At 40.5% G+C, this 26,177-nt stretch overlaps 1 protein-coding gene across 2 annotated transcripts in view; it reads left to right on the top strand.

The window, feature by feature from the left end:
- The window catches only part of Grid1 (glutamate ionotropic receptor delta type subunit 1), a 731,151-nt gene that overhangs the window by 675,134 nt on the left and 29,840 nt on the right, over positions 1-26,177 (top strand). For both annotated transcript variants that reach the window (XM_059274150.1, XM_059274152.1), the window contains exon 13: positions 4,397-4,592. In XM_059274150.1, coding sequence (XP_059130133.1) covers positions 4,397-4,592 — 196 coding nt within the window. The remainder of the gene's footprint in view (positions 1-4,396; positions 4,593-26,177) is intronic.

Below are 26,177 nucleotides of genomic sequence, written 5' to 3' on the forward strand. Positions count from 1 at the left end.
GTGACTGGCTGTCCTTGTTCTCCATTATCCTTCCCTGTGTACCTTTTCCAAAACTCTGTTCTCTGACAAGAGCAAGCCTGCCCATGGAGATGATAGTTGTGATGTATTCTTAGGGGGACCCACCTCTTCAAGCCCATTTAGGCTCAGACACTCAGAAACACGATGGTTAGACCTGATGTGTGACAGCCATGGAAGTGATCTTGGAATTCTTTGTTGAGAGAGTGTGCATCTGTGATTGGGAAGATCTCTGTATACAAACTTGTGACTGTAGGAGGTGATAGATATAGATCGGCCATGAGCCAGAAGATGAAGCTTCACAGGATGGAGGTGATGCTTGGGGAAGAGGGAACAATAAGCTATGCTGGATGAGAAAGGGAGATAGAGCCATTAACATTCAGGCTGCCTGCTTGTCATCGCTGATGTTCCCCGAGCCTCTGGCCAGGAGCACCATCATGAATAAATACACAGGATGGAGGAAATCTCAATTTCAAATGTGGGGATAAAACAGGAGATCAGAGCTCCCTGGAAGTTATGCATTCATTCCGTACTTGTGGAGACTGCGGTAATTTAGAGTAGTTCAGTATTTAGACTCAACTGTGTAATTCATCCTGATGTTTCCCATTCATCAAAGCCCGTGTTTGTTTGTATTACCATGAGAAAAATAAAAAAGAACGTAGGAAAAAGAAGATTTCCCCTCCTTTCATTACAGGCAAATTACGGCAGAGTTACAACCCTTGGGGCCCTTCAAGCAAAGGAACATCTTGCTTCAATTAGATATAAATAATGAACAATAATTAGAAAGATTTCTTCATCAAATCTGTTATTTTATGTTTCCTTTCATCTGCAATGTATTGAAATGGATCCTGAGCTCTGTTTCTGGGCCACATAGCAAGGACCAGGGGATTGCTACAGAGTGGGGCACCAGAGCAGGAGGGAGCAGCTATACACCGCTGGCCCACGTGCGCTTGCTGTGTAGACTGCTGTCAGCTCTGGGCCCAGGGCCATGGAGCAGGGATAGAACTGCTTCAGCTCCAGAACTCCAAATTCTTACATCCGGGGGAAACGTGTAGAATGCTAGCTCAGAATCATGACCTCCAGCTCTTGTGCACTGACCCCACCAGGTTCCACTCTTTGACCTGAGCATGAATCCTACTTAATCCTCAGCAAGAACCCATTGCTACAGGCTTGGCTTCTAGCCCTCATTTTAAGATTTGGAAACTGAGGCACAAAGATATTAGTGAACTTGCCCAAGCCCATCCTATTAGTGATGGTGGGGTCTGGAAACAACACAAACAGCTGAATTCCAGAGCTACAGCTTGTCCTTGCTCTGGAGTGCTCCTCCCTAAAATACCAGTGAGATACTACAGCTCTGATAGTCTTCAAGCTGTGGAGAGAGCATAGGGAGAATTGGGCTGAGGATGGCTTTATTTGTAGAAGTCCACAGGTACATGACAGAGATAAAGGGAGAAGCATAGCCTGGTAGCTTAGATGAAAATGGGTGACATTGCTTATTTCAGGTTGGTAATGGTGCTAAGTAGGGATAGGGAAAACCACTGGAGATGGCCAGAAGGCAGAACTTGTACAGATCAGCCTGTCAAGATTGGCTGGTGTGCTGGTTAGTGTTTTGTCAGATTGACACAGTTTGCAAGATTTGGGAAGGCAGACACTCAATTGAGAAAATGCACCTGTCAGATTGCTTGTAGGTAAGGCAGTGGGGGATTTCCTTCATCAGTGATTGATGTAGAAGTGTTCAGTCTACTGGGCTGGTTCCACCCCAGGGCAGGTGGTCCTTGGTTGTACAAAAATGCAAGCTCGGCAATCCGTGGGGAGCAAGCTGGTAAGCACTCCTCCATGGTCTCTGCTGCAGTGCCTGTCTCCTGGTTCCTGCCCTCATGTCTCTTTGTGTTAGACTTTAAGCTGTAGGATCAAATAAACTCATTCCTTTCCAACCTTCTTTTGGAACAAAAGTTATTCAGCATCAATAGAAGAGCAAAAGAAGATAGTTGGGTTGGCTCTTCCTGGGGGAAGACTTGGGGAGAGGTGCAGGTAATGGTATGGGTTGATAGAGGAGATACTGAGAAGTTCCGAAGAGAAATAAATAAAAAGTGATCTTGTCAGATCCTGGAGAGAAAGCCTGGATTCCCATTGGGATTTTTAAAAATTTTACAAAGTGGCCTGCTATGTGGCATTCTGAGTATCACGATAGGCATAGCTTTTCAAATAGCCAACAAGAGTACTATACTAATCCATCCTTCCTACCCTCACTACAGAGGATTCCTGACTTAACAGTGGCTCAACTAAAGTATCTTTGATATTCTAATGGTGTAAAAATAACGAACACTAGAAACTGTATTTTAGATGTTGAGTTTGGATCTCTTCCCGGGCTAGTGATGTATGGAAAGATTCTCTCTTGTGCTGCTGGGTGGCAGCAAAGATTGGATCTCCAAGTAGGCCAGGTGACCATTTGGGTTTAAACTGACCCTCTACAGTGTGCTATGTTGCTAGGTTTATACACACACACACACACACACACACACACACACACACACACACACACACTAAGTAGCAGATTGTCCATACTTTATTATAAAACAGACATGGTGCTCCATGTATGATAACATGAGTGATACAGGCGTAGCAGAGTTAGGGAGGCATATGAAGCCCATTTTCAACTTCATGGCATTGTCATTTTAAGATGGGTTTGCTCCCATACAAAGCAGAAGGTCAGCAAGTATACGCATTTCTCTTTTTTGGAAAGAAGGCTTCTTCTCTGAGCCCAACTTAGTTGTCTGTTTTCAGGCTTCTAAAGGGACTTCCTGAGACACTCGGGCCTTCTAACATGTGCCTTGCGGACCTGCTTGCTTCTTCTCTGTAAAATGAACCCAGGCCCTCAAAAAGTATTGCTGCTTAGTCATCAGTATCTGCTTTTTTTATTAAGAATTTTTTTAATCATTTTACATACCAATCACAGTATCCCCTCTTCCCTCCTCCCACCGCCCCATCCTTCCCCCCTCCAAGCGCCCCCCCCTCAATTCCCTCCTACAAGAAGGTAAAGCCTCCCATGGGGAGTCAGCAGAGCCTGGTACATTCAGTAGAGGCAGGTCCGAGTCCGTGTCGTCTCCTCCCCCCCCCCCCCCCCCCCCCCGCCTCAAGCTGTGCGAGGTGACCTATCATAAGTAGTGGGCTCCAAAAAGCCAGATCATGCACCAGGGATAGATCCTGATCCTACTGCCAGGGGCCCCCCAAAGCAGATCAAGCTACACAACTGTCTCGATTATGCAGAGGGCCTAGTCCAGTCCCACGGAGGCTCCACAGGTGTTGGTCTAAATTTCATGAGTTCCCACTAGTTTGGTTTGGTTGTCTCTGTAGGTTTCTCCATCATGATCTTGATGCCCTTTGCTCATAGAAGAGAACATAAGGGAATGGGATGGTAGAGCTGGAACAGGGATGGAGTAGGAGAGCAATGAAAGAAATACCATGATAGAGGAAGACATCATGGGGATAGGGAGAAACCGGGTGTTAGGGAAGTTCCCAGGAATCCACAAGGATGACCCCAGCTTAGACTACTAGCAATAGTGGAGAGGGTGCCTAAACTGGCTTACCCCAGTAATCAGATTGGTGACTACCCTAATTGTCATCAGAGAGCTTTCATCCAGTAACTGATGGAAGCAGATGCAGAGATCCACAGCTAAACACCAGCCTGAACTCCAGGAGTCTAGTCAGAGAGAAGAGTCTATCAGTATCTTCTAAATACCTTTCAACACTTAAAATAAATATAAGGAGATCCATGTAAAAATCCACTTTTCATTACTTTCTTAAAAATCAAATTGGTTGCTAGGTGCTCAGCATCATTATTAATTGGCTGGAACGCTAGCATATCTGCAAGTTTTAGAGGGGATACCTCTTAATTGATTCAGCATCATAGCGTGTGTCTGTGCCACAGTAACCCCAAGTGTCAGGGCTAGCCATCCCCATCATCCATCTTACCTGCTCAGCTTTTGGACGCTCAGGGGAGAAACCCTCAGTAACTGGTGTTTTGTGTCGCCTTGACTCTATTATACTGCGAATTTATGCCTTGATATAGATATATATTTTTGTAGCTAGACTCAACGCTTGCTGATGGCAGGAATCATTTCTCACTTACTGTTTTATACCTTGAGCTCAACCTGTAACCTGGTTTTATATGCCTGGTAATCTTATTGAGGAAACGTGGCTGTGGCATACGGAGGCCTGGCTCCAGGCTGAGGGACTGAAACATTTGGATGCTGGGTATGAGAAATGTGGCTAATGGGTCAGTGCAGGGCTTAGAACTCAGGAGGGGCTTGCAGCCCATTTTTTCCTTACAATGTGTAGTATGTAGCAAGTACCAATGTGTCACTCCCTTTCTCCCTTTCAGGACATTTCAGGACCTGTCCAAGCAACTGGAGATGTCGTATGGCACTGTCCGGGATTCTGCTGTCTATGAGTACTTCAGAGCCAAGGGTACCAATCCCCTGGAGCAGGATAGCACTTTTGCTGAGCTCTGGCGGACCATAAGCAAGAATGGAGGCGCTGACAACTGTGTCTCCAATCCTTCCGAAGGCATCAGGAAGGTAGGCAAGAATCGGCGTCAGGGTATATGTGCTAAGATAGGGGCCATGGATTTTATCACCCTTTAGACCAGAGATACCTTCCCAGAAGCATCTGCTTGTAGGAAATCTATCCTCTTACTGCTCACGTTGATGTCCATTCTTAGCTGTCAAAGCAGAGGGACTGTGGAGTAAATACCGTCTAAGTTTCTGCCGGAAAGCTGGTCAGGGTAGAGCAGACAGGTTCAAACACAGCCTGTGCTTCTCTCCACATCTTGTGGTACCATGGAGCCTCCCCTGACAGGAGAAAGCACGTGGTACAAGTAGAGCCCAAGGCAGCAAGGAGCACCTTCAGGACAGGTGTCCTCATGGTGGGTCGACCAGGATACTAGCCTAGGGAAGAGCACACGTGGGACAAAAGATGATCTGCGAACATCTTTGGGCTGTACTTTGGAGAAGAGATATGTATGGGGGATGGTGGGAAGGAAGGACAGTGGTTCTGGGATGGAGCCTGTACTGGAGAGGGAAGAGGCCAGAGCCAGAGCAGAAGGTCAGAGAAAACCCATCATTCTCTTCTAGTTCTCTTCTCTTGTTGTGATAAACACCATCGCCAAAAGCAACTGGGAAAGGAAGGGTTATTTTTATTTAATCTCAGGCTTCCAGGTTACAGTCTGTCTTTGAGGGAAGGCAGACAGGAACAAAAAAGTGGAAACTATGGAGAAATGCTGCTTATTGGCTTGCTCTCCCTGAAATGTTCAGCCAGATTTATTCTATAACCCAGACCCACCTCCCTAGGGATGGCACCATCCACAGTGGGCTGGACCCTCCTATTTAAATTACCAGTCAAGAAAATGTCCTCACAGACAATGCCACAGGCCAATATGTTGGGGTCAGTTCTTCGATTGAGGTTCCCTCTTCCCAGGTAACACTAGGTTGTGTCAAGCTAACGGTAAAATCTAGTGAGGACGATTACTGTCCTGCGTACCTTGGCAGACACTGCTCCTTTATTTAGCCTGGTTCCTACAGTAACCTGCACTGAGAGTTGCCATATCATCAAACAGATGAATCTCAGAGACATGGAGTCTCACTTACGCTTAGGTCCAGACTCCTTGTCCAATCAGGATCCAGACTAAAAGAAATTCATTGCCATGTACTGTTCTGTGGTTTTTAAAGCTTGATGGGGAGGAAAGTGGTGGGGTAAATGCAGGTGTCTTGTGATGCTGCTGTTGCTGTTGGCATCCTTCTGTCCAGAAATCCTAGCATGGGCAGCCATGTCCCTAAGGCCACTATGAGCGGTATCCAAACTGTGAGTGACCGCAGGGCCACACTGCAGTCTTTCTGCCCAGCATCATCACTGGGACCTCTTATCCTTCCTTCTCACTCTCCTCTCCCTACCTGAAGAATTCTGCCATCACTCCAATACACACACAAACACACAAAAACGTATACTCCTTTAATCCTCTCCTTGGTCATTCAGTAACTATCTGTCCTTTCTGCACTGTGCCAAGGATATGAACTCAATTTGGACAAATTTCTGTGGCCACCAAGTCACATTACTATGCTCTTCATGAGAATAGCCCATCCCCAAACCTTCCAGCTCCATCCCAGAAGAACCCTAGGACATCGAAAAGGAGAGGCCTCACCTCTGTGCGGGAAGCTTGGTATGTTCTAGCAGAATGTGGTTTCTGTTTCATTACCTCAATGTGTGGTGGATCCTAACTGGGAACACATTCTTACACACCTATTTGCAAGGACTTAAGACTCTATAACATATATGGTAGTTTTTGAAGTCTTTATATTTAACCAGAATAATAAAATATTACATAACTATGCAAATATCATGCTTACTAGATTAGGCCTTCTTAATTTATACTGCTCTATACTTGATGCTTCAGCCTTGAGCTTCTGGGTTCTCGTATATCCATGACATCCAGTATTGTGGTGACAGGTGACTTCCTTTGGAGATAAGGAATACAAAATTGACTAACTGCCTTTGTGTGAATGTAAGGCCCGAGTGAGGATCTTGGAGTCCCTTCTCTTGGCCTCTGTATCTCAGAAGGAGTTGATTCTCCATCTACAGAGGATCATAGAAAGACTTAGTGAAACAGCGCTACACACACCACTTCTTAGGAAGTAAAAGGTAGTTATTTATCAGGAGACATTTTAAAGATGAAGTAGTGACAACACATGTGCCCAAATATGACGAACATCAATAATGTATGATGGACTTCTACAAATCAAAAAGGAAAGCTCAATCAATGTAGTGAAAAATGGGCCAAAGTCTTACACAGGCATTCACAGAGCGGCAACACATATGGCCAATAATCACAGGAAGAGATGCTTAAAGTCGTTAGTGTTTTATGAAATGCAAATTAAGATCATAAAGATATATCATTTTATACCAATTAGCCTGGTACAAAATGAGAGGTGCGAGAGAAGATGAAGAGTAACAGGTGCTTAACTGCTGGGGGGATCGCACTCGATACAGCCCCTTTGGAAAAGGGTTGCCATCCGGTTATAGAATGAGATGTCATGTATTCTGTGGCCCAGCAATTCCTCTCCTGGGTATCCACCAAAAATAAATGTCCACACAAACTCCTGGAGACAGGGAAGGCCATGGTAACATTGGTTATAGAGCCCAAACTCTGGAAACAATCCAAACAGCCAATAAGATGGAGGAAAACATCCACAATAAAATGAATGAGCTACAGCTGCCTTGAAGGATATAGATGAATCTTAGCAGAATAATATCGAACAAAAATGCATTATAGGCAATTTCATGTGGGTCAACTAATAGAAAATAACTCGCATCATCACCCCTTTTAAAAAATGTATGAAGAACTCTGAGATACACATCCAAGTAGTGATAAAATACAAGAGTCACCATGGCAATTGGTGACTGCAGATGGGAGACATGGGGAGCAAGTAAGAGAGAAGTTGTTACTTACTGTTGGAGTAAGTCAGGGTCACTGTTAGCTGTTGGATAGCAGTGGTTTTATTTTTTTATATTTTCATGTCACAGAATAATAAATAGTAAATGATTCAATTATAAACAAGAACCATGAACAGATCTCCTAAAGCAAGGTGTATAATTAATATCATTCTATGTACCTTTCTACTCTGCTGAATAAATCCAGATAAATTCAAGCAGAGTCTGGCTCCAGACATGTGCCAGCCCCTTTCCTGCTTTGGTGTTAGGAAAGCCAACACATACCATTGACACCCTCTGGGAGGTGACAAATCTGGAGATGGGTCATTGGGGAGATGCCTCCCCTCAGTCTTAGTCAGCCCGAGTCCATTGCTCATGGTTTGCTCATGAGTAAAGGAGTATAAAATAAAAACAAACAGTGAAGGATGCAAGTAAAGGGTCCTTATCGGAGCCCATTGCTTTGTGATACCTCATTCTTTTTTAATCTATATTACACTCTGACATCATCTTATAAACCCTAATCTGGCATTAGGGTCACAACACTCCCCCAGCTCCTGCATTTGAGTCTCCAAGGGGGGATTGTCTGTCAGAACAAGTATGCAGGCTTTCATTGACAGTGTCATAAAAGTGAGTTTATAGTATTGCCAGAAAATGAAGAATGCTATTTTTTTTTTTAAATTGTAAAAAGAGCTCAGATTCCCTAGCAAATCTTTCCCCTCCATTTGTTTGTATGCAAGGTCTGGACTGAAAAACTTTCTGTCTTCATCTGTGGCGCCATCCCTCCCTGCATGAAGATTGCATGCTTGGTAACAATGTTATGGATCATGAGGCTACAGCAGACCAGACTTCATATGGTTATGTGCTAAGTGCAGACCATGCTCTAAATCCAAACACCATAAGGAAAATTGACAATTAGGAAGACCTGGGCTGCAGTCTAATGTCTGTTCTAAGAGCAGTCTCTCCAAACACCAGTCAGAACCTGCTTGCTCCTGTGCACTGCAGATTGCTCTGTAGAGGCTAAGAGATGCCTACCAAGGGGCTTCTTCTGGAGCTGCCTCTAACCTCAGAAGGACAATCACACTAAAAATTTCCAGTTGCTCTTTGGTGACTCTGGCTCCATTTCCAGACAGTGTGCAATAATGGACCAATAGCTGATTGCTGCTAAAGTCAAGGATCTTAGGGTCTGGGCAAAGCTGGAGAAAGTGCCATTATTTTTTATTTGGAAGTACTGCAGTTTTTAATGACCTGAAACCAACTTAGGTGCGATATTGCTTAGGAAGGAGCGATCCCTTTTCTACAGTAGCAGAACTGGAAAAGGGGTTACCCCACAGCTAAGTTCTACTGCTTCATGCCCGGTACTGCCCAGGCAAGAAGAGCACAAAACTTCCTAGGCAACAAGGAAGACAGCAAGGAGCAATCTGGAAAGAAAAGGAATGTTTATTTATGAAGAGAGCACATTACTTACTTCTTACAAAACTACCAGTCATCTGGTATGTCTCAATAAATAGTGCATTCTTCCTGAAAGAGTCATTTGTTTGCTTTCTATAGGAGCAGCCTCAGATGGATCAAGCCCATAGTTCCTGCCCTCTGTTAGCAGATTACTAGCCTCAGGTTTTTCTGATGGAAGAAGCAGGGAAAACATGTCCAGGTTTATTTTCAGGCTTATGTCTTCAAAGCCTTCTCCTAGAAGGGAATCCTTCTGGTCCTGAAGGATGTGTGGCAGAAAGAGGGGGAGGGGCTGCCTTCACTCTTCTCAACCACATATACTTATCAGACCAAAGGAAGACTAGGTAGTCAACATTGTCCACGCATGCAGGATAATTTTGTTGAAATTCTTCTTTAGGTTGCATTTTGAAGTTAGCTTACTAACCTGTTTGTTTCCTTGGGGCCTTTTTCATGCATCCTTAGTTTTGGCTAATCCATCTCCCAGGCCCTCCTCTCCCCTGTCCCACTGTGCCATCCATGCTTAAGCCTCATTATTCTTCCCTCTCTCTTCTTTTCATGTGTGTTCTACTATCCTCTAACTTATATTTTCTTCTTCTCTAACTTCATGCATTTGGGATGCATGATAGTAGACATCTATACAGCTTTTCATAACTCCTCCCTTTGATTTATACCTCCTTTTCACTTCCTGATTTCCACCATAGCCACCCACTCCTCCCTGCGTAAAAGCCTTTCTGTGCCCAGCATTCTACCCACAGTTCATTTTGCATATGATCCCACCACCACCTCCAAGGCTCAGGGAAGATCACAGAAGAGGCCTTGAAAAGAGCGTAAGGCCTGGAGGATTGGGAGAAGTGCTGTGACATGCTGGGTTCTAGACATGACAAGACTATCACAATAATGATCTCATAGTATCTGTGGTTGTCTGCACAGGATCTGTCATGCTGGAAAAAATTCCAGCATAGATGGATAGGTGGATTCCCGAACAAAGCTCTTACTGAGAAACCATTGGCAGTGGATGGTTGCTGGGGGAGGAGGATCCCTGTTTGTTGAGGGTGTGGCCATTAGTAGGTTTCCCACGTTCCAGTGGAATGCCCCAGACCCACTCACTTATAGGCAGCTTTAGCCGAGTGGGTTGTGAGAAAAAGAAGTTAGGTAAAGTTGGGAGGGAGGCATATTGTGGAGAATATAGAGAGCTGGAAGGAGGAAATAGTAGTAGATAGTGATCATATTTCACTGTCCACATATATGAAACTCTCAAAACTAAAGAAAACATTTTAAAAACCATAAAGACTCATCAAAGATTGGTAAATCTGTGTGTGCCATATGGTTATAATCCAAATATATTTTTTTGTAAATGTTACTAGAAAATGTCTCCACCCGTTCATTTACTTTCCATTTATATCTTATATCCTGCTAATCTAGCAGAGTTGATAGAGACCATATGGCTTTTGAAGCCAAAAATAATTATTATCTATCAGTTCACCAAAGAAATTCATGACTATTGGCTTATAATAGAGTTGTGTTGTGTATCACTCACTTGCTCACAGGCCCTGCTAGTTACTCATCATCTAGATGGCTGCACCATCTAGAAGTTCATAGGGACTTCTAAAGTGCTGTAATCTATCTATACACCATTGCATAGCTCATAAGCTCCTGAAGTGGCTCATTATCTAGTGCCCTACCACCTAGGAGCTCGTAAGTACCTTCAGTAATTCATCCTCGATTCACTACCCAGCAGCTCATGTTTTAACCCTTGTCTCAGTTAGGGTTTCTATTGCTGCAATGAAACACCATGACCAAAATTAACTTGGGGAGGAAAGGGTTTATTTGGCCTATACTTCTACATTATAGTCTATCATGGAAGGAAGCCAGGACAGGAACTCAAACAGGGCAGGAAACTGGAGGTAGGAGCTGATGCAGAGGCCATAGAGGGTACTGCTTACTGGATTGCTCCTCATGGCTTGCTTGCTTAGCCTGCTTTCTTATAGAACCAAGGACCACCAGCCCAGGGATGGTACCACCCACAATGGGCTGGGCCCTCCCTCATCAATCACTGTTTAAGAAAATGTCCTACGGGCTTGCCTACAGCTCCATCTTATGGAAGCATTTTCTTAATTGAGGTTCCCTTCTCTCAGATGACTGTAGCTTGAGTCAAGTTGACATAAAACTACCCAGCACAGCCCTATACCATTTATAGCTCACAGGCCCTTTGGATAGTTCATAATTTAGCTCTGCACCATTGTGTTGTTTACAGCCTCATATCATAGCTCCTCATCTAGCTCTGCACCGTCCAGATGCAGGGTCTCCTGGGTACCTCTAGTGGCTCTTCCTCTGTCTTTGCACCATCTAGTAACGTGTTCCCTGTCTTTCAGCCATCTCAAGTGACATAAGAACTTCTCCATCATTGTACTGGAACCAAGTTTTGTACTAGCCTGGTATAATCTCACCTTGAAATCCATTGCACACTCTCTGAGCATAAGACATGGGGCCAAGTGGCTTACATACACTGTTGTTCACATCCTAAACAGTCCACTTGACTTCCATGGTCTCCAAAATGTAGAAATGGGACTTTAGCCTAAGAAAGGGTGACTGCCCAGTGTTACACAGAGAAGAGTGGAGCAGGCACTAAACCAGTGTTGCCTGTTGCCACAGGCTAGCCCTGCCATTTCATCCCCTCAATGTGTTTGTACTTTATGTACACACATGCTTTTATTTCCTCTCCACTTGCATACTAAACTAGTAAGCTATGTGCCTAGCTGCCATTTTGAAATCTTATCCATCCTTCCATGTGTCACAGAAGAGATTATTTAGATGTGTGGCTTTATTTTTTTGGCTCCCAAACTATTAAAATTATCAATTGCAGGAATTCTGAGATACAGAATTGAGCTTGCAAGTGGTTCAAATTTATATGATAATAACTGTGTCACATGAAGTCAGACTTTAATGTTGCTGGTGGGAATATTTTTTTTCTTTAGCTAAATCAACTCCACCAAGTAACATTCAGCATAACCCAGTGTCTGTGCGATGCCGTCCTGATCCGGATTGCCAAACGATTAAGCCTTTCCATAAATCAGACCTAATATTTAATAACATTGTCAAATAGAATATAGTGTTAATAGTTTAAATGTCAATCTTTACAGCTCATTGAGTTCTTTGAATAAATAGATGAGTAGCTTGTCTCAGACCTTGTGGCTGGAGACAGTAATTTTTCAGGGAGGGAAGTAGCTTTTGAGGCTGCAGTCTTCACAGAAAGTATTTGTTCCCTCTTAGTGCATATCACTGAGGTCACAAAGTAAGAAAAATGCAAGGAGAATATGATGCCCACATCTTACTTATTTTTCCACCCATCTAATGCTTGCCTGGGTACCACCTCTCAGTGCCTGCAGTGGTTCCTGCCCTCTTCCTTTTTGCTCTGTGGTGAGGGCTACTCTCAATGTGTGCACTCCCAGCTGAATGTCAGCGATCAATTCTGTGAGGGGAGAGGGGAGGTGTTCCCCAGAAACACTGCAGTACTCCACTGAGAGACTGGAAACTTTAGAACTTCGTAGCACCCACCTTTGGTAGGAGCTGGGTGATGGAAATGTCAGTGTATGTGGCAGCATCCTGGTTCTGTGGCTTAGTGGGAGCTCCTACTGAGAAGAGAGGGATGCTTCCCCAAAAGAGCGCTTCCTGTGATTTTGGGGTGCTTGATTGAAAGACCAGGGTAGTTTTGCATAGATAAAGAGAAAAGGGATGGCAAGATACAGGCAGTGGAGAGCATCAACTACTGATACCTAACTGCATGCGTTAGGACGTAAATTATGTCTTCTATTTGCTTCCAAGTTAGTATGGAGTGCGATTTTCTGAGCATCCTTCCTTCTAAGCCACTCACACTGGATGATCAGTTTTTCATTTCTATACCTTTTGTATCTGCTTTAAGGCACTTTATCCATTTTTATAGGCTGAATGATCTCTTCTCTTTACTCATTCATTTATTCATTCATTCCCTATTCACTCATCGTGGAAAGGCTGTGTGAATGGATTTTGCCTAGGAGTTCTACACATGAGTATAAATTGCATGTAATTTAATCTGTGGCTTTGAGCAATTGAATTCACCTTGTTGAATCATTGGTAAGACTTCAGGAATGTCTGCCCAGCTGCGATATGGATTTACCAGTGTGTAAAGTTGGAAGAAACCAGTGAGGATTGTAGCCCAAGGTATTCAGTAGATGTCAGGACCTTGTCTTAGCATCTGCCAATAAAATAAAGGCAAACATACATCAATTTTTCATGAAGAACAACTGGCATTCATAGAATAAGATGCACGTATATGTTGTTTATCTCATGAGTTTAGGCACAATATACATTTTCGTCACCTTCAAATGTTCTCTGGGCATGTTCTACATACAGAATACACAGGATTGCATTTACCTTTCTTGTGGTTCATATAATTGGATTCAGAATATAAATATTCGCATTCACCTTGCTTCTATAAGACCAGCCTATGACATCGTGATTATCAGTATCATAACTTTTCTTCCTTTTGTTTTTGGTCTTTTGAATAGCATTCCGTTTTAACAATAATTCTCAACTTGTTTATCCACTCTGTTAGGAGCACATTGCCATTGTTGACAATTTAGGGCTATTATGAATAGAACAATGTAAATTTTTACAGAAGTCTTATGTGTAGTTAGGTTTCCATTTTTCTTTGCTAGATACAAAGTGGTGGGCCTGCATGGTCATGGAGTAGGTGTGCATCTACTGTTGTATAGAAATGCCTGCTTAGTGTTATGTGGCTTCATATACCCACCAGCAACACACTACTTATGTAAATCCAGATTCCTAGACATTCCAACCAACACTAATGTTGCCAGTCTTTGTGAATGACTTTGAAGTTACAGCCAATTTTAACTTTTTGGCTAAATTATAGTCAATTCAGTGGGTGTAAAGAACTACCTCATTAATTGTTTTAAGTTGGTGACTACTGATGTTAAGTAGTTTTTCATGTGCTTGTTGGGCTCCCATACATCTTCTTCAGAAGTGTGAGCTCAAGTCTTTTGTTAATTTTTAGTGGGCTTTTCATCTTTTCATTGTTGATTTATATGAATTTTTAATGTATTCTAGATATAAGTCCTCAATGAACCATAAGTGCTACAAATATAATTCTCAGAGTGTAGCTGGCCCATTCATTTTCTTAATGGTGTCTTTTAAGAAGCAGAAAATTTTAATTTTGATAAAACACTTTTTATCCTTTTTTTGCTTCTTTTATGGTTAATATTTCTGTCCTGACTAAAAACGATTGCCTAATCTAACACTCGAAGTTTCTTCTCCAAGTTTTCATTTTTAGTATTATGTTGTATATAAAGTACATGTTTTTACTTGGAATGAAGTAGCTGTCCAGGTTCACTTATTGTCTATAATATGTTCACTTGAGTGAGCATCATTTGCTAAAAAAACAAAAACAAACAAACAAACAAACAAAAACAACTTGGCTAGCCCAATACATAAAAGAGCTCCCCTTAATTTATAATCCGAGACAACATACATGTTATTCTGTTTCCTAATCCTGTATAGCCCCTCTTGATCAGTCTGTTCTGATACCAATACAAAAATGATGAGTGTAGTTTTACAGTATCTATAAGTTAGGAGCATGAATCTTTTAATCTTCTCATATAAAATTGATTGTGCACCTCTGAACTCTTCACTTTTATTTAAATCTTAGAATTATCTTGCCAATTTCTTTAAAAAATTGTTGAGATTTTAATAGATACAGCATTTAATGTATAGAAAAATTGGATGAAAATACATCTCCTTATAATACTGAGTCCTAAATATGATTTGCTCTGAAAAATATAATCGACTAAATTTTACTTCATTGATGTTCATTATTGCTTCTATTTTGATTTCAGCTTGTCTTAAATTTTTTTCTTCTGTTTATTTTAATTGTGATTTTTCTCTATACTCATATATTTTTTTTAATGTTAGTCTATAGATAATTAATTTTATATCTGTTTTCTTTCCTAATATAAGCGATAAATCTACTTGCTTTTCTCTAAGCACTATCTACAATTTTAAAAATTTTATATGTTGTTTTTTAATTTTCATTAAGTTCAAAATATGAAGTATCAGTAGATAACAATAATGTAGTATGCGTTTTTAAAAAGCAGGAAGAAAGAATTTAGAAAATTTTGTCATGAAGAGATGATGAATATTTGAGGTGATAAGCATATTTAACTTTTTTAAACATTATGAGTATGTACAGGTATCATGCATGACATAGTACCAATTTCATGTGAATACTGTTTTTATGTATCAATTAAAATTTAAAAATAAAAATAAAACAATAATTTTTAGATGAAAAAATGATGTTTCACACTAAATTTAATGTCCAAGTGTCCCTACTGAATTCAAGTAGGCAAAAACCAATGGCTGTGATTTAGTTTTGAAAAGACCATGGGGCACAGAACAGGGATTCCTTTACTTAGTGAGTGAGGTTGGAGACTGCCTATAACAGTTTTATCATGCACACATATTTTACAATCCACATGTCGCTGTCCTTTTCTGTTTTGTAGAGAAGAGTATAAGACTGCAAGAGAAAACTGTCAAGCAGGAAATTATATAAACAGAAAGAGAATGGAATTCAGAGAGGCAGAAAAGGCTGCTGAACTCGGTGTGAACAATGCCCATTTGTATCTCACTAAATGTACAGTTTCCTTGTAGGAGGATGAAGGTGATGATGTTTTCCCTGCTTTTCCTGATCTTGGGCTTCTGTCTTCTGTGTTCCAGAGGCCTTGGCAACTGAAGGTTCCTGAGTCCCTTTCCCAGCTTTAACTGTGTGGTGCATCCCAACTCCACATGTGCATAACCATCCCCAATCCATGGCACTATTAAAATAAGTGATTTTGATAGGAAAAATACATAAGCTATATGCTTATAATTCATATGTAATATTTAACAATTAAGAAAATGCTAAAAAAATAAAAAGAAAAAAAGAAAAAATGCTAAGGCCAATGAAATGGCTCAGCAGATATAAGCACTTGACATGCAAACTTGAATACCCGAGTTAGATCTCTGCAGACTATGGGGAAGGAGAGACAGCTTCTGAAAGTTGTCTTCTGTGCATGTGCCCTCATCTGTATGGTGCCCACACTCACACATATCACACACACAAATAATAAAGTAAACCAAAATAAGCAGAGTAAGCCAAATTTAACCCTTTTTACCACTCTCTAAATCTGAATCCAGGAATTTTTATTTTAATCTTTTGTATATTTCTATCAAATGTTTACATATTTATTATGTTCTAATATGTATTTTATCATTACTGTTGTAAAACTCAATCATTTAGTGCCTAACTTTTTGTTAATTAGATACAAGGGAATTTAACTAAGTATTCTGTTCTTGGTTCTCATTTGGATACATTCTATTTTTTCAGACATGTAAATGTTGTTGTAAGGAACATTTTCATGCCTAATGTTTTTCAACAGTTACTACATTTACTTCTGTAGGTCTGTTTTCCAAAAGTAAAGTCATAGTATAGAAAAGGGTGTGAATGTTTAAAATATCTTCTTAGCAAAATAATGCTGAGTGTTGCCAAAAACAGAGGTTGAGTTAATTATATACAATCTTATTTGAGGGAATTTTTAAAAATTCAAAAATGGGTAAGGCCCCTCACATTTGTAATCGTAGCACTCTGAGGGTTGAAGCAACAGAATTTGTGAGTTCGAGGCCGATCTGGGCTGCAGAGTGAGGCCATGTCACTGAAAACAGGAGCAAGAGCATCCCCTAAAAGATTCGGACTTCATTATCCTCTTCCCCGTTACATTCTTGTGGTTTACTTTTAGGGAAAATAATCTTTTACTTTTTATTACATTTTATTTATTTCTCTGTGTCTGTGTGTGCGTGCGTGAGTGTGTGTGTGTGTGTGTGTGTGTGTGTGTGTGTGTGTGTGCATATGCCATAAAGCTCATATGGAGGTCAGAGGACACCTTGCAGAAATCTGTTCTCTCTTCAACCATGTTGGTCCTGGGGAACTAAATTCAGATGATCAGCTTTGGCACCAAGTTCCTTTATCCTTTGAGTCATCTCACTGGCTTATAATCTTTTTAAAAAACTGGACTTTTGTCTTTGTGTATGTTCATATGTGTATTATGTAGTCATGCATTTTTCCCCTTATTTTATTCATTATTCTTGGAACTACACTGTTATTAAGACCATTTTTCTCTTACATCTTTTATCTCCTTGGACCAAGTTAGTTTATTAAATAAACTGTGATGCATAAATTGGGGAGCATTTGAAGTAATTTAAGGGGATTATAGTTAAAGCTCTACAGTTGTCCAATAATGAGAAATGATACATAGGATACACATATAAGCCTCTCTTAGTTGGAGTGCCTATTGCTGTATAAAACACCATGACCAGAAGCAACTTGTAGACAAAGAGTTTATTTCAGCTTATATTTCTAGGTAACAGTCCATCACTGAGGGAAGTCAGGGCAGGAACCTGGAGGCAGGAACTAATACAGAGGCCAAGGAAGAGTGCTGTTTACCTGAGGTCTTTCTCTGCCTCCTTTCTTAGCCCAGAAGTGGCAATGCCCACAATGGACTGGACCCTCCCACATCAATCATCCATCAAGAAAATGCTCTACAGATTTGCCAGCAAGTCTATCCTATGTAGGCATGTCTTGATTAAGAGATTAAGAGTCCTTCCCAGATATTTGTACTGTGTGCCAAATTTACATTAGAATGATCCAGCACAAAGCTCCTTCTCCAGATACATATTACAGTGAAACCGTTTAAAGTATTTGGTATTTTTTCCCCATGTATTCATTAGTTGATTCATTTACTAGTGGTGAGATTAATTAACATGTAAAAGGGGACATGATGCATTCAGTCTAACACTGAGAATCAATGTAAGGTCAAAGGAAGGTGTAGTTTGATTTGGAACTGTATATTATTGTTTCCTTCCCTTCCTTGGGTCTCCAGACCGTGTTGGGACAACATGGAGATTAATCCTCTGAGTAGCATTAGAGAGGCCTAGAATGGACAGAAAGTAGGGTGGGTCTCAAGGGACTTCCTGGCAGGCTGAGTCAGTAGCCTACCCGGTGCTCAAACTTGGTTCTTCTATGCCAGCCCCGTCTCCTCATCCTGAGACTCTTAGAAGCATATTCAGAACAATGCCTTGGCTTCTGCCTGCTGCTGACATGACTCTTGTTACCAGAGCCCAAGTGGTCCCCTCCCCAAACAACCTTGTACACTGTGGTGCCCCCTTTTTTTTTTTTTTCTCTTTTTTGTCTGCCAGGCTGACAGCTGGCTGTCTCTCACGCTTTAGTGGGAACACTCATTCTTCCTGCCCCTGCCTCTTACTGCACTGTGCACCCAAGAGCATAGCCTCACAAGACATTATCCACTCCTCAGTGCTCTGTCTGGCAAGGACCTCAGGACTCAGCTTCTCTCCAGTGAGGCTCCTTTTTATGCTGTTGTCTATCCCCAGGAATGACTTAAGGGAAGGTGGAACAAAAATAGTACAGAAACTTTGGAAATTACGCATGCTTTTAAAAAGCAAACAAAATAAATGTTCAGTGAATAAGAACTGGAAGTGCGTAGGCACAATTATGAACGTTTCTGTCTTAAGCATGAATGAGCAGGGTTGCTGGGGTACAAGGATAACATGGAGGGCTGTGATGGTCAGGAAAGGGCCGAAGTCCTCTGCCCTGGACCCAGTGGAGCTTGCTCTGTCTGGAGCTCTTTAACATACAGCTGGCTGATTTTGGCCCCTGTATGACCCCTTACTGCTTAATTCTGTTTGATGGTGATTGGTTTGGGATAATACAGTCCAAAGATCAAGGAAAGCCCTTTCTGAGCCTCCCTTATTAAATTCCTTTGCTTTGGGTTTTGAGCATTGCCAAGCAAATCTCGTTATGAATTCTTCAATTACTTTCTTTTGCAATTTTTATAATATGGTAGGGTAAGCTCAAACCAATATCCATGCCATCATGCTAACTCTGATTATTTTCAAACTCCTCATTAGAGGAGGTAGGAGGATGTTGACTCCCCTTAAATCTGATTTTTATTTTACAGATTTCCTCTGCTCTGTAATTTGCTTTGTACCCAACCCTGCTGTACTTCCCCTCAGTGCTGGCTGTAAATGTGGGAATAGTCCACTCTGTTTGTTCCACTGAATATTATTGCTTTGGGTTTTATGACTTAAGTTTTTGCATTTTGAAGGGAATCGTTTTGTTATTTGATTACATAAAAATCAAGGAGCAGTAGCTGATGAAAACAATTTTGATTTATTGCGTCAGTGAGCTTGTTGGCCATTCTTGCTGACCTTATTTTTATTTCCATTTTCCTGCCATAATGTTGTTTGTCCAGGAGCAAAAAGAGAGAAAGAGAGGACAATAATCCTTCCAAAGAAGATAGGTGTGAGTGTCTCTGGGCTGAGACACTTAATCTTCCTGGGGGTGCTGGGGGGGGATTTGCCTTGTTCACATTTTGCAAATCCAGAATGCCAAACTCAGTAGAGTCTCATTTATCAATAAAATTATTGCACTCTTTCCACCACCCTGTATTTTATTAATATCACCATCAACACTAATATATCTCAGAAGAAACAGCAATTCTGCCTATACAATGGGTAAGTTTATTAAAGAGTTGAGAATTCTTTACTCTCCAATATCATAGTGGTATTAAGATTTGCTGTGGGCCCTATATTTTAAAATTGGAGAGTGGGGGAGGGAGTGAGTGGAGAGAGAGAGAAGAGAGAGACAGAAAAACAGAGAGTGAACACATATGAAGGATAGTGAGAGATACTCAAATTAGGAGAGGTAGCAGGAATAGCAGATTTTCTTGTAACAGAATAAGTGCATATGTCTCACAACTGTAGAATCCTTACAAGGCTAAGGACTTGGACCTACTCCATGATGTCCAGGTTCCATATCTCAGTTACATGGGGAAATAATGAAAAGAACTTTCTAGGCAGTGTACAGATGCCACATCCCTGGTGCATACAGGGCCTCCATCAGGATGGTACAGGCTTTAACCATGCATCCTAGCCAGATAAACAGTCAACTCTGGTAAATTTCCAGCTTTCCTCCTCTTGGCAAAGCTCTGGTCCTTCTGGGTAGAGTGTGGACCTTGTTCCACTGTTCAGAATGGAAGTCTCTTTGAATCTTTATAGTCAATTGTGACCTATTTTACAGCTCTTCAGTGTGCTTAAAGGGTAGAGTGCAAGCTATGTCAATCAAGGCTGACATTTTAGCAAAGGCCATAAAGGAATTGTTAGCTGCAAGTGGGTTAGAGGATAAGGCTCTTGAACCTAAACCCCAGGTATGGTCACCCCAGCCACTGATTGGACTTTGTAAAATCAACTGGGAGCACACAGAGTTTTGTTGCTTCTCTCCTTACAGCATCATCTGAGTTGCCAGTTCCTGAAACCCTGTGTGGCTGGAGAAACATTAAGAGGTGGTTTCTTCTGGTGGACAAACTACTCTGGCCTCAGGGTGTTGTTCTCAGGTCTCATTTGAAATGTACCTCAATGAAGTCAAATGCTCAGTTACACAAGTAGCGTGATTTAATGGAGAGACTATGATAATTGAGTCAATAACAGTGAGGTTTGGGATTTGCATCTATCTTTTGCAGGTTATTAGATCTTGGGCAGGTTAATGAACTCTTGGACAAAAAATGAATAATTTGTCTTCCTAGAATTATTATGGAGATTATAGGTGGTGTGGAGGGCATGTGAGAACTTGTTAAAATGTCACTTCTTGGGCTCTGAGCCATGTCTGACGCATCAGAGATTGGGAGTGAGGCAGGGTGGAGAGCAATCTCTGTTTTATCAGGTGATTCTCATGGCCTCTCATTTTTGAGTAAATATGTTTGAAAATGAAATGGTAGTATATTATGATTGTTGCATTAATATTTAATTTATTCTTGAATTTTTGAGAATGGTTCTTAGAAGTTTAGCATGTCCTTTGGTGCTGTCTTTGTAGGTCGAACTCTGGGAAAGACTTAAGTATAAAGCAGAGTGAAGGATGCTTCTGGAGGGGCAGATGGGATATGGCCAGACCACTCTATCAAGACCCTAAGCTTCTCAGGTCCATCTGACACCAACTGTATGCTAGATGCCATGCTAGTCAAATGGGCATGATATGCATTGGCCAGGAATTTCTCTCTCCTCTCATGTGTGAATTATACATATATGTATATGTGCATGAAACATGGAGTATCTTTACAGTTCCATCACACTACTTTATGAGGTATTTGCATGTGAGTTTACCATCTACGTTTTCTGTGTTTATGTATTGTTATTTTTTAATTCTCTCATACATTACATCCTGACCACAGTTTCCCTTCCCTCCACTCCTCCTATCTGCCCCCACGCACCTCCCTTTTCCTCTAGAGCCATTTCATTTCTGCAAAATAATAGTGTTTACTTTGAATTTCTTTATATTTATTCTTTGAAAATTATAAGCATGTATACAATTCATTTTTTAAATTGTTCTTTTATTTTTGATATCATAATATAATTATTATCATTTTCTTCTTCCCTTTCCTCCCTCTCATATATTCCTCTTTGCTCTCTTTTAAGTTAATTTTGTTGGAGGTTCATCATATCTTCAGCAGTAGGGACTTCCCTTTATTTCTGGAGGGCAACCAAAGGCCTTTGCCATAGCTTGTAATGTGGAGTCTTTTGGTCAGTTCTGACCAATAACTCAGAAGAGGGCTTCTCATGCCTGGTGTTAGGGTTTTGTTAGATAGTCATTGGTTCTTCTCAGCCCACATGAGAAAATATCATTTAATGTACATGTGCACATTTATACATGGATTTATGTGAATTATGTGTTTATTTTAGGTAAATAGTTAATAGTATTATTGCTTATGACTTTTTCAGACATCCTTATGTGATTTTACTCTCTTCTCTCCTTCCGTATTTATCTTCCTCTTACTTTTCTAATTAGAGTTCCCCCCACCTCCATTTTTCCCATTTCCCAAGCAGACCACTTGATACCCTGCTACCCCCTCTCTATTGCTCCCCACATACCCCCACAGCAGTGGTCATAATTTACTTTCCTAGTTTCTGCAGATTCTCCATGATATGTCCTCACATCTGAAGATTTGAAGCTAGGAGCCTCCAATAAGAGAAAACATGCCCCATTGGGCTTTTTGGGTCGGGGTTACCACACTCAATATGATTTTTATTTTCTTTATAGCTGAATAGCATTCTATATAGTGTATAGATACACCACATTTTCCTTATCCATTTGTCAGCAGAAAGACACTTAGATTGTTTCCTTTTCCTAGTTCTTGTTAGTAGAGCAGCAATGAACATGGCCGAGCAAGCAGCTGTGGAGTGGGAGGACGAGTCCGTTAGGCAGATGTTAAGGGGTGGTATAACTGGGTCATATGGTAGATATTTTTTTAGCTTTTTGAGAATTCCTCATGCTGATTTCCATGGTGGCTGCAACAGTTTGCAATTCCACCAACAGTGAATCAAAATTCTCTTTTCCCCTCTAGCATTTACTGTTGGTTGTTTGGTTGATCTTTGCCGTTCTGACTGGGGTAAGATAAAATCTCAAAGTTGTTTTGATTTGCATTTCTGTAATTGCTAGGGATGCTGAACATTTTTTATAAGCTATTTCTTAGCCATTTTTTTCTTCTTTTGAGAACTTTCTGTTCAGGTCTCATCCTAGTTTTTTATTTATTTTTATTTGTGTTTTTAAATTGTTTGTATATTCTGGATCTCAATCCTCTGTCAGATGTATAACTGGTAAGGAGTTTATAACTCTTCCATTCTGTGGGCTTCCTCTTTGCCTCACTGATTGTTTCTTTAGCTGTGCAGAAGCTTTTTAGTTTTATGAAGACCCACTTGTCAGTTGTTGGCTGTAATTCTTGGGCAGATAGAAAGTCCCATTCTACACCTGTATCATGTAGGGAACTGCTTATGTTTTCTTCTGGCGGTTTCAATCTTCCAGGTTTCAGGTTTAGACCCTTGGTCCATTTGGATGTTGGTTTTTTTGTTTGTTTGTTTGGTTTTGTGTATGTGTGTGTGTGTGTGTGTGTGTGTGTGTGTGTGTGTGTGTGCAAAATGTTAGTTATAGATCTAATTTCATTCTGTCGACATACAGTTTTCCCAGCATCATTGGTTGAAGATGCTTTTTTTTTTTAGCTTATGGTTTTTGGCATTTTTGTCAGACATAAAATTCTGACATTATGTGTCCTCATGTTTGAGTCTGGTTTTGTGCCAATATCATGTTGTTTGTATTACTATGACTCTGTAATATATCCTCTTAAGACCTGGACTGTTAATATTTCCAACTTTGTTCTCTTTGCCCAGGATTGTTTTGGCTATCTGGGTCTTTTGTAGTTCCATCTGAATGTTAGTATAGGTTTTTTTTTTCTGTTTCTATGAAAAATATAATGGGGATTTTGATTGGGATTGATTTGGACCTGTTAGTAGCTTTTGGTAAAATCACTTCCACAATATTAATTCTATTAATCTATGAGCATGGGATATCTTTCCATTTCCTAGTATCTTTATCTCTTTCTTCAGTGGTTTAAAAAGTTTGTTGTAGAGGTCCTCCAATTTGTTGGTTAGATTTATTCCTAGATATTTTATTTTCCTTGAGACTGTTGTTAATGGGAATATGTCAATGATCCCATTCTCTGGATATTTGTTGTTAGTGTGTAGAAAAGCTATTGATTTATGCAAGTTGACTCTGTATCCTGACACATTGCTGAATTTGCTTATTGTTTCTAGAACTTTTCTGGTCAAAATCTACCAGACTGTGACTTGTTTTCAGGATGGACAGCTTTTTGTACCTATCTCACCCTCGTTTGTTATGGGTGTCTTTAGGTTGTGGACTTCTTGGTTTAATTTTGGTGGTTTGGCTGAATCTAGAATTTCATTTGTTTCTTTTAGGTTTTTCCACTTAATGGAGTACAGGTTTTTAAGATATTCCCTCACTATGTTATGGATTTCTTTGGTGTGTGTCATTACTATTAACTATTGATGGGCTTATGTTAATCTGTGCTTTTAAATACAGTAGTACATTTTTAAATAAAATTGGGTGCACTAAGAGGTTGGCATATGTATGTTTAGGGTAGTGATGTCTTCTTGTTTAACTGTTCTCTTGATTAGAATGAAGTGTTTCTGTACTCATTTCTGATCTTTTAAACATGGGTCATCTCTTCCTTTTCGGTAGTTGGGCCAAAGATCTGTCAATCTTGTTTACCTTCTCAGACTCAGCTCTGACATTTGTTGAATCTTTGAATTTTCTTCGTTGCTATTTCATTGATTTTTCTTTTTGTTTTGAATTTTATTATTTATTGCCATTGAGTGTGTTTGGATTTGGTTTGTTCTTGCTTTTCCAAAATTTTTAATTGCATCATTTGGTCATTTATTTGTGCTTTTTCTGATTTTTTAACTATAGACATTTAGAGCTATGCATTTCCTTCATAAGCCTGCTTTCAGTGCTCCCATAGGTCTTGTGTTGTGTTTTCATTTTGATTTAGAAAACTTTTTATTTCTTTCTTGATTTATTCTTTGACACAGTCATCATTCAGTAGTAAGTTGTTAACTCTCTGAGTTTATGTACTTACTAGAGACTTTTCTGCTGTCAATTGTGAGTTTTATTGCAATGTGGTCAGATAGAATAAAATACAAGTAGTTATTTCAATCTCTTTTTATTTGTAAAATTTGCCTTGTGTCCCAGTATGTGGTCTATTCTAGAAAAGCTTCCATTTGCTGCTGAGGAGAGTATGTATTCTCTGGTAGTTGGGTGGAAATAGTCTATAGATATCTGTTAAGTACATTTGATATTGGATGTCAATTAATCCTGATGTTCTTCTCTTTATTTTTTGTCCAGATGGACCTGTCTGTTGGAGAGAATAGGGGAGTGGCATTGCTTGCTGTTAATGGGCTGGTGTTAATCTGTACTTTTAAATCCAGTACTTCTTTTTTATGATTGGGGGCAATAGAGTTTGATGCATGCTGCTTAGGATAGATAGTGATGTCTATTCCCTTTATTAGAATGAAGTGTCTCTCTAAATCTTTTCTGATTAATTTTAGTTGAAGTCCATTTTTTAATCAGAGGGATAAAATTCTCTTATCAGATAGCGGGACAGTGACACCTACTTGCTTCCTGGTCCCATTTCATTGACATATTTTCATCCATCCTTTTACTCTAAGGTGGTTTTCTGTTTTTAAAGCTAGGGTATGTTTCTTGTAGACAACAGCTAGATGGATTTTGTTTCTTGATCTATTCAGTCAGACCACTTGTATCTTTTGATTGGAGAACTGAGACCATTGATACTTAAAGTGTGGTGTTTAAAGTTATTATAGAAATGCATGTGTTAGTGGCATCATTGTGTTACTGATTTTTGGTCCCGTTGTATGTGTTCTCAGTGGTACTTTGTGTTTTAATACTTATGGCTTTGTATTTCTTTCCATAGTCTCTTGACCGTGCTCCTTCCTCACCTCAGCAGAAATACCGCTTCCTGTATTTTCTTTAGGTTTTGTTGGCTGGATATAAATATTTTTAAGGTTTTTTTATATTGTGAAAGATTTTTTTCTTTCTCAATTATACTTTTTCTGTGTATATTAGTCTGGGCTAACTATCATGATCTTTTAGGGCTTGAAGTACATTGCTCCAGGCTTCTGGCTTTCAATTTTCTATTGAGAGATCAGCAGTTTGTATAGAGAGCATATAGGGGAGGACTGGGCTTAGAGATTGGAAACGGCTTGGGAGGAATGAATTCAGATGGACAAAGGGAACTAGGTTGGTATATAGGATGTGCCTTCTGGTCCAAGCCTGGAGTATAGGGTAGATCTGGTTGGGTGGAAAGTTGGTTGTGGCATGAGAATGTCTTGTGGGTTGGAGAATAGACAGAGTGGGTCCTGGTGGAAGTTTGGAGATTTGTTGCAATGCAGGCAGGTCAGGTGTGACCAGACTAGACCTGGACATTGGATGTGGGATCCAAGCTGGATCCAATGTGTTGGAGATGATGCGTGGAGGATGATTGGATCAGGCGGACTCACTGGGCTCAGCCCTGGAGAAGGATGTCCCTGACCTGAAGGATGGAGAGGTTGGATGTAGTATGAGAAGGGCCTGTGTGTTGGTAGCGGGTGAGGTGGCACACATTTTCATTTGATAACCTGATTTTTGTTTTTGTTTTTTTCTGGGAGCAGTCGTGTTCACTAACGTGGGGGTAATTGTGTTCACACTCATCTAAAAATTATATTATTTTTATAAGCTA

This window comes from Peromyscus eremicus, chromosome 9, assembly GCF_949786415.1.
Source record: "Peromyscus eremicus chromosome 9, PerEre_H2_v1, whole genome shotgun sequence".
Taxonomy (NCBI): Eukaryota; Metazoa; Chordata; class Mammalia; order Rodentia; family Cricetidae; genus Peromyscus; species Peromyscus eremicus.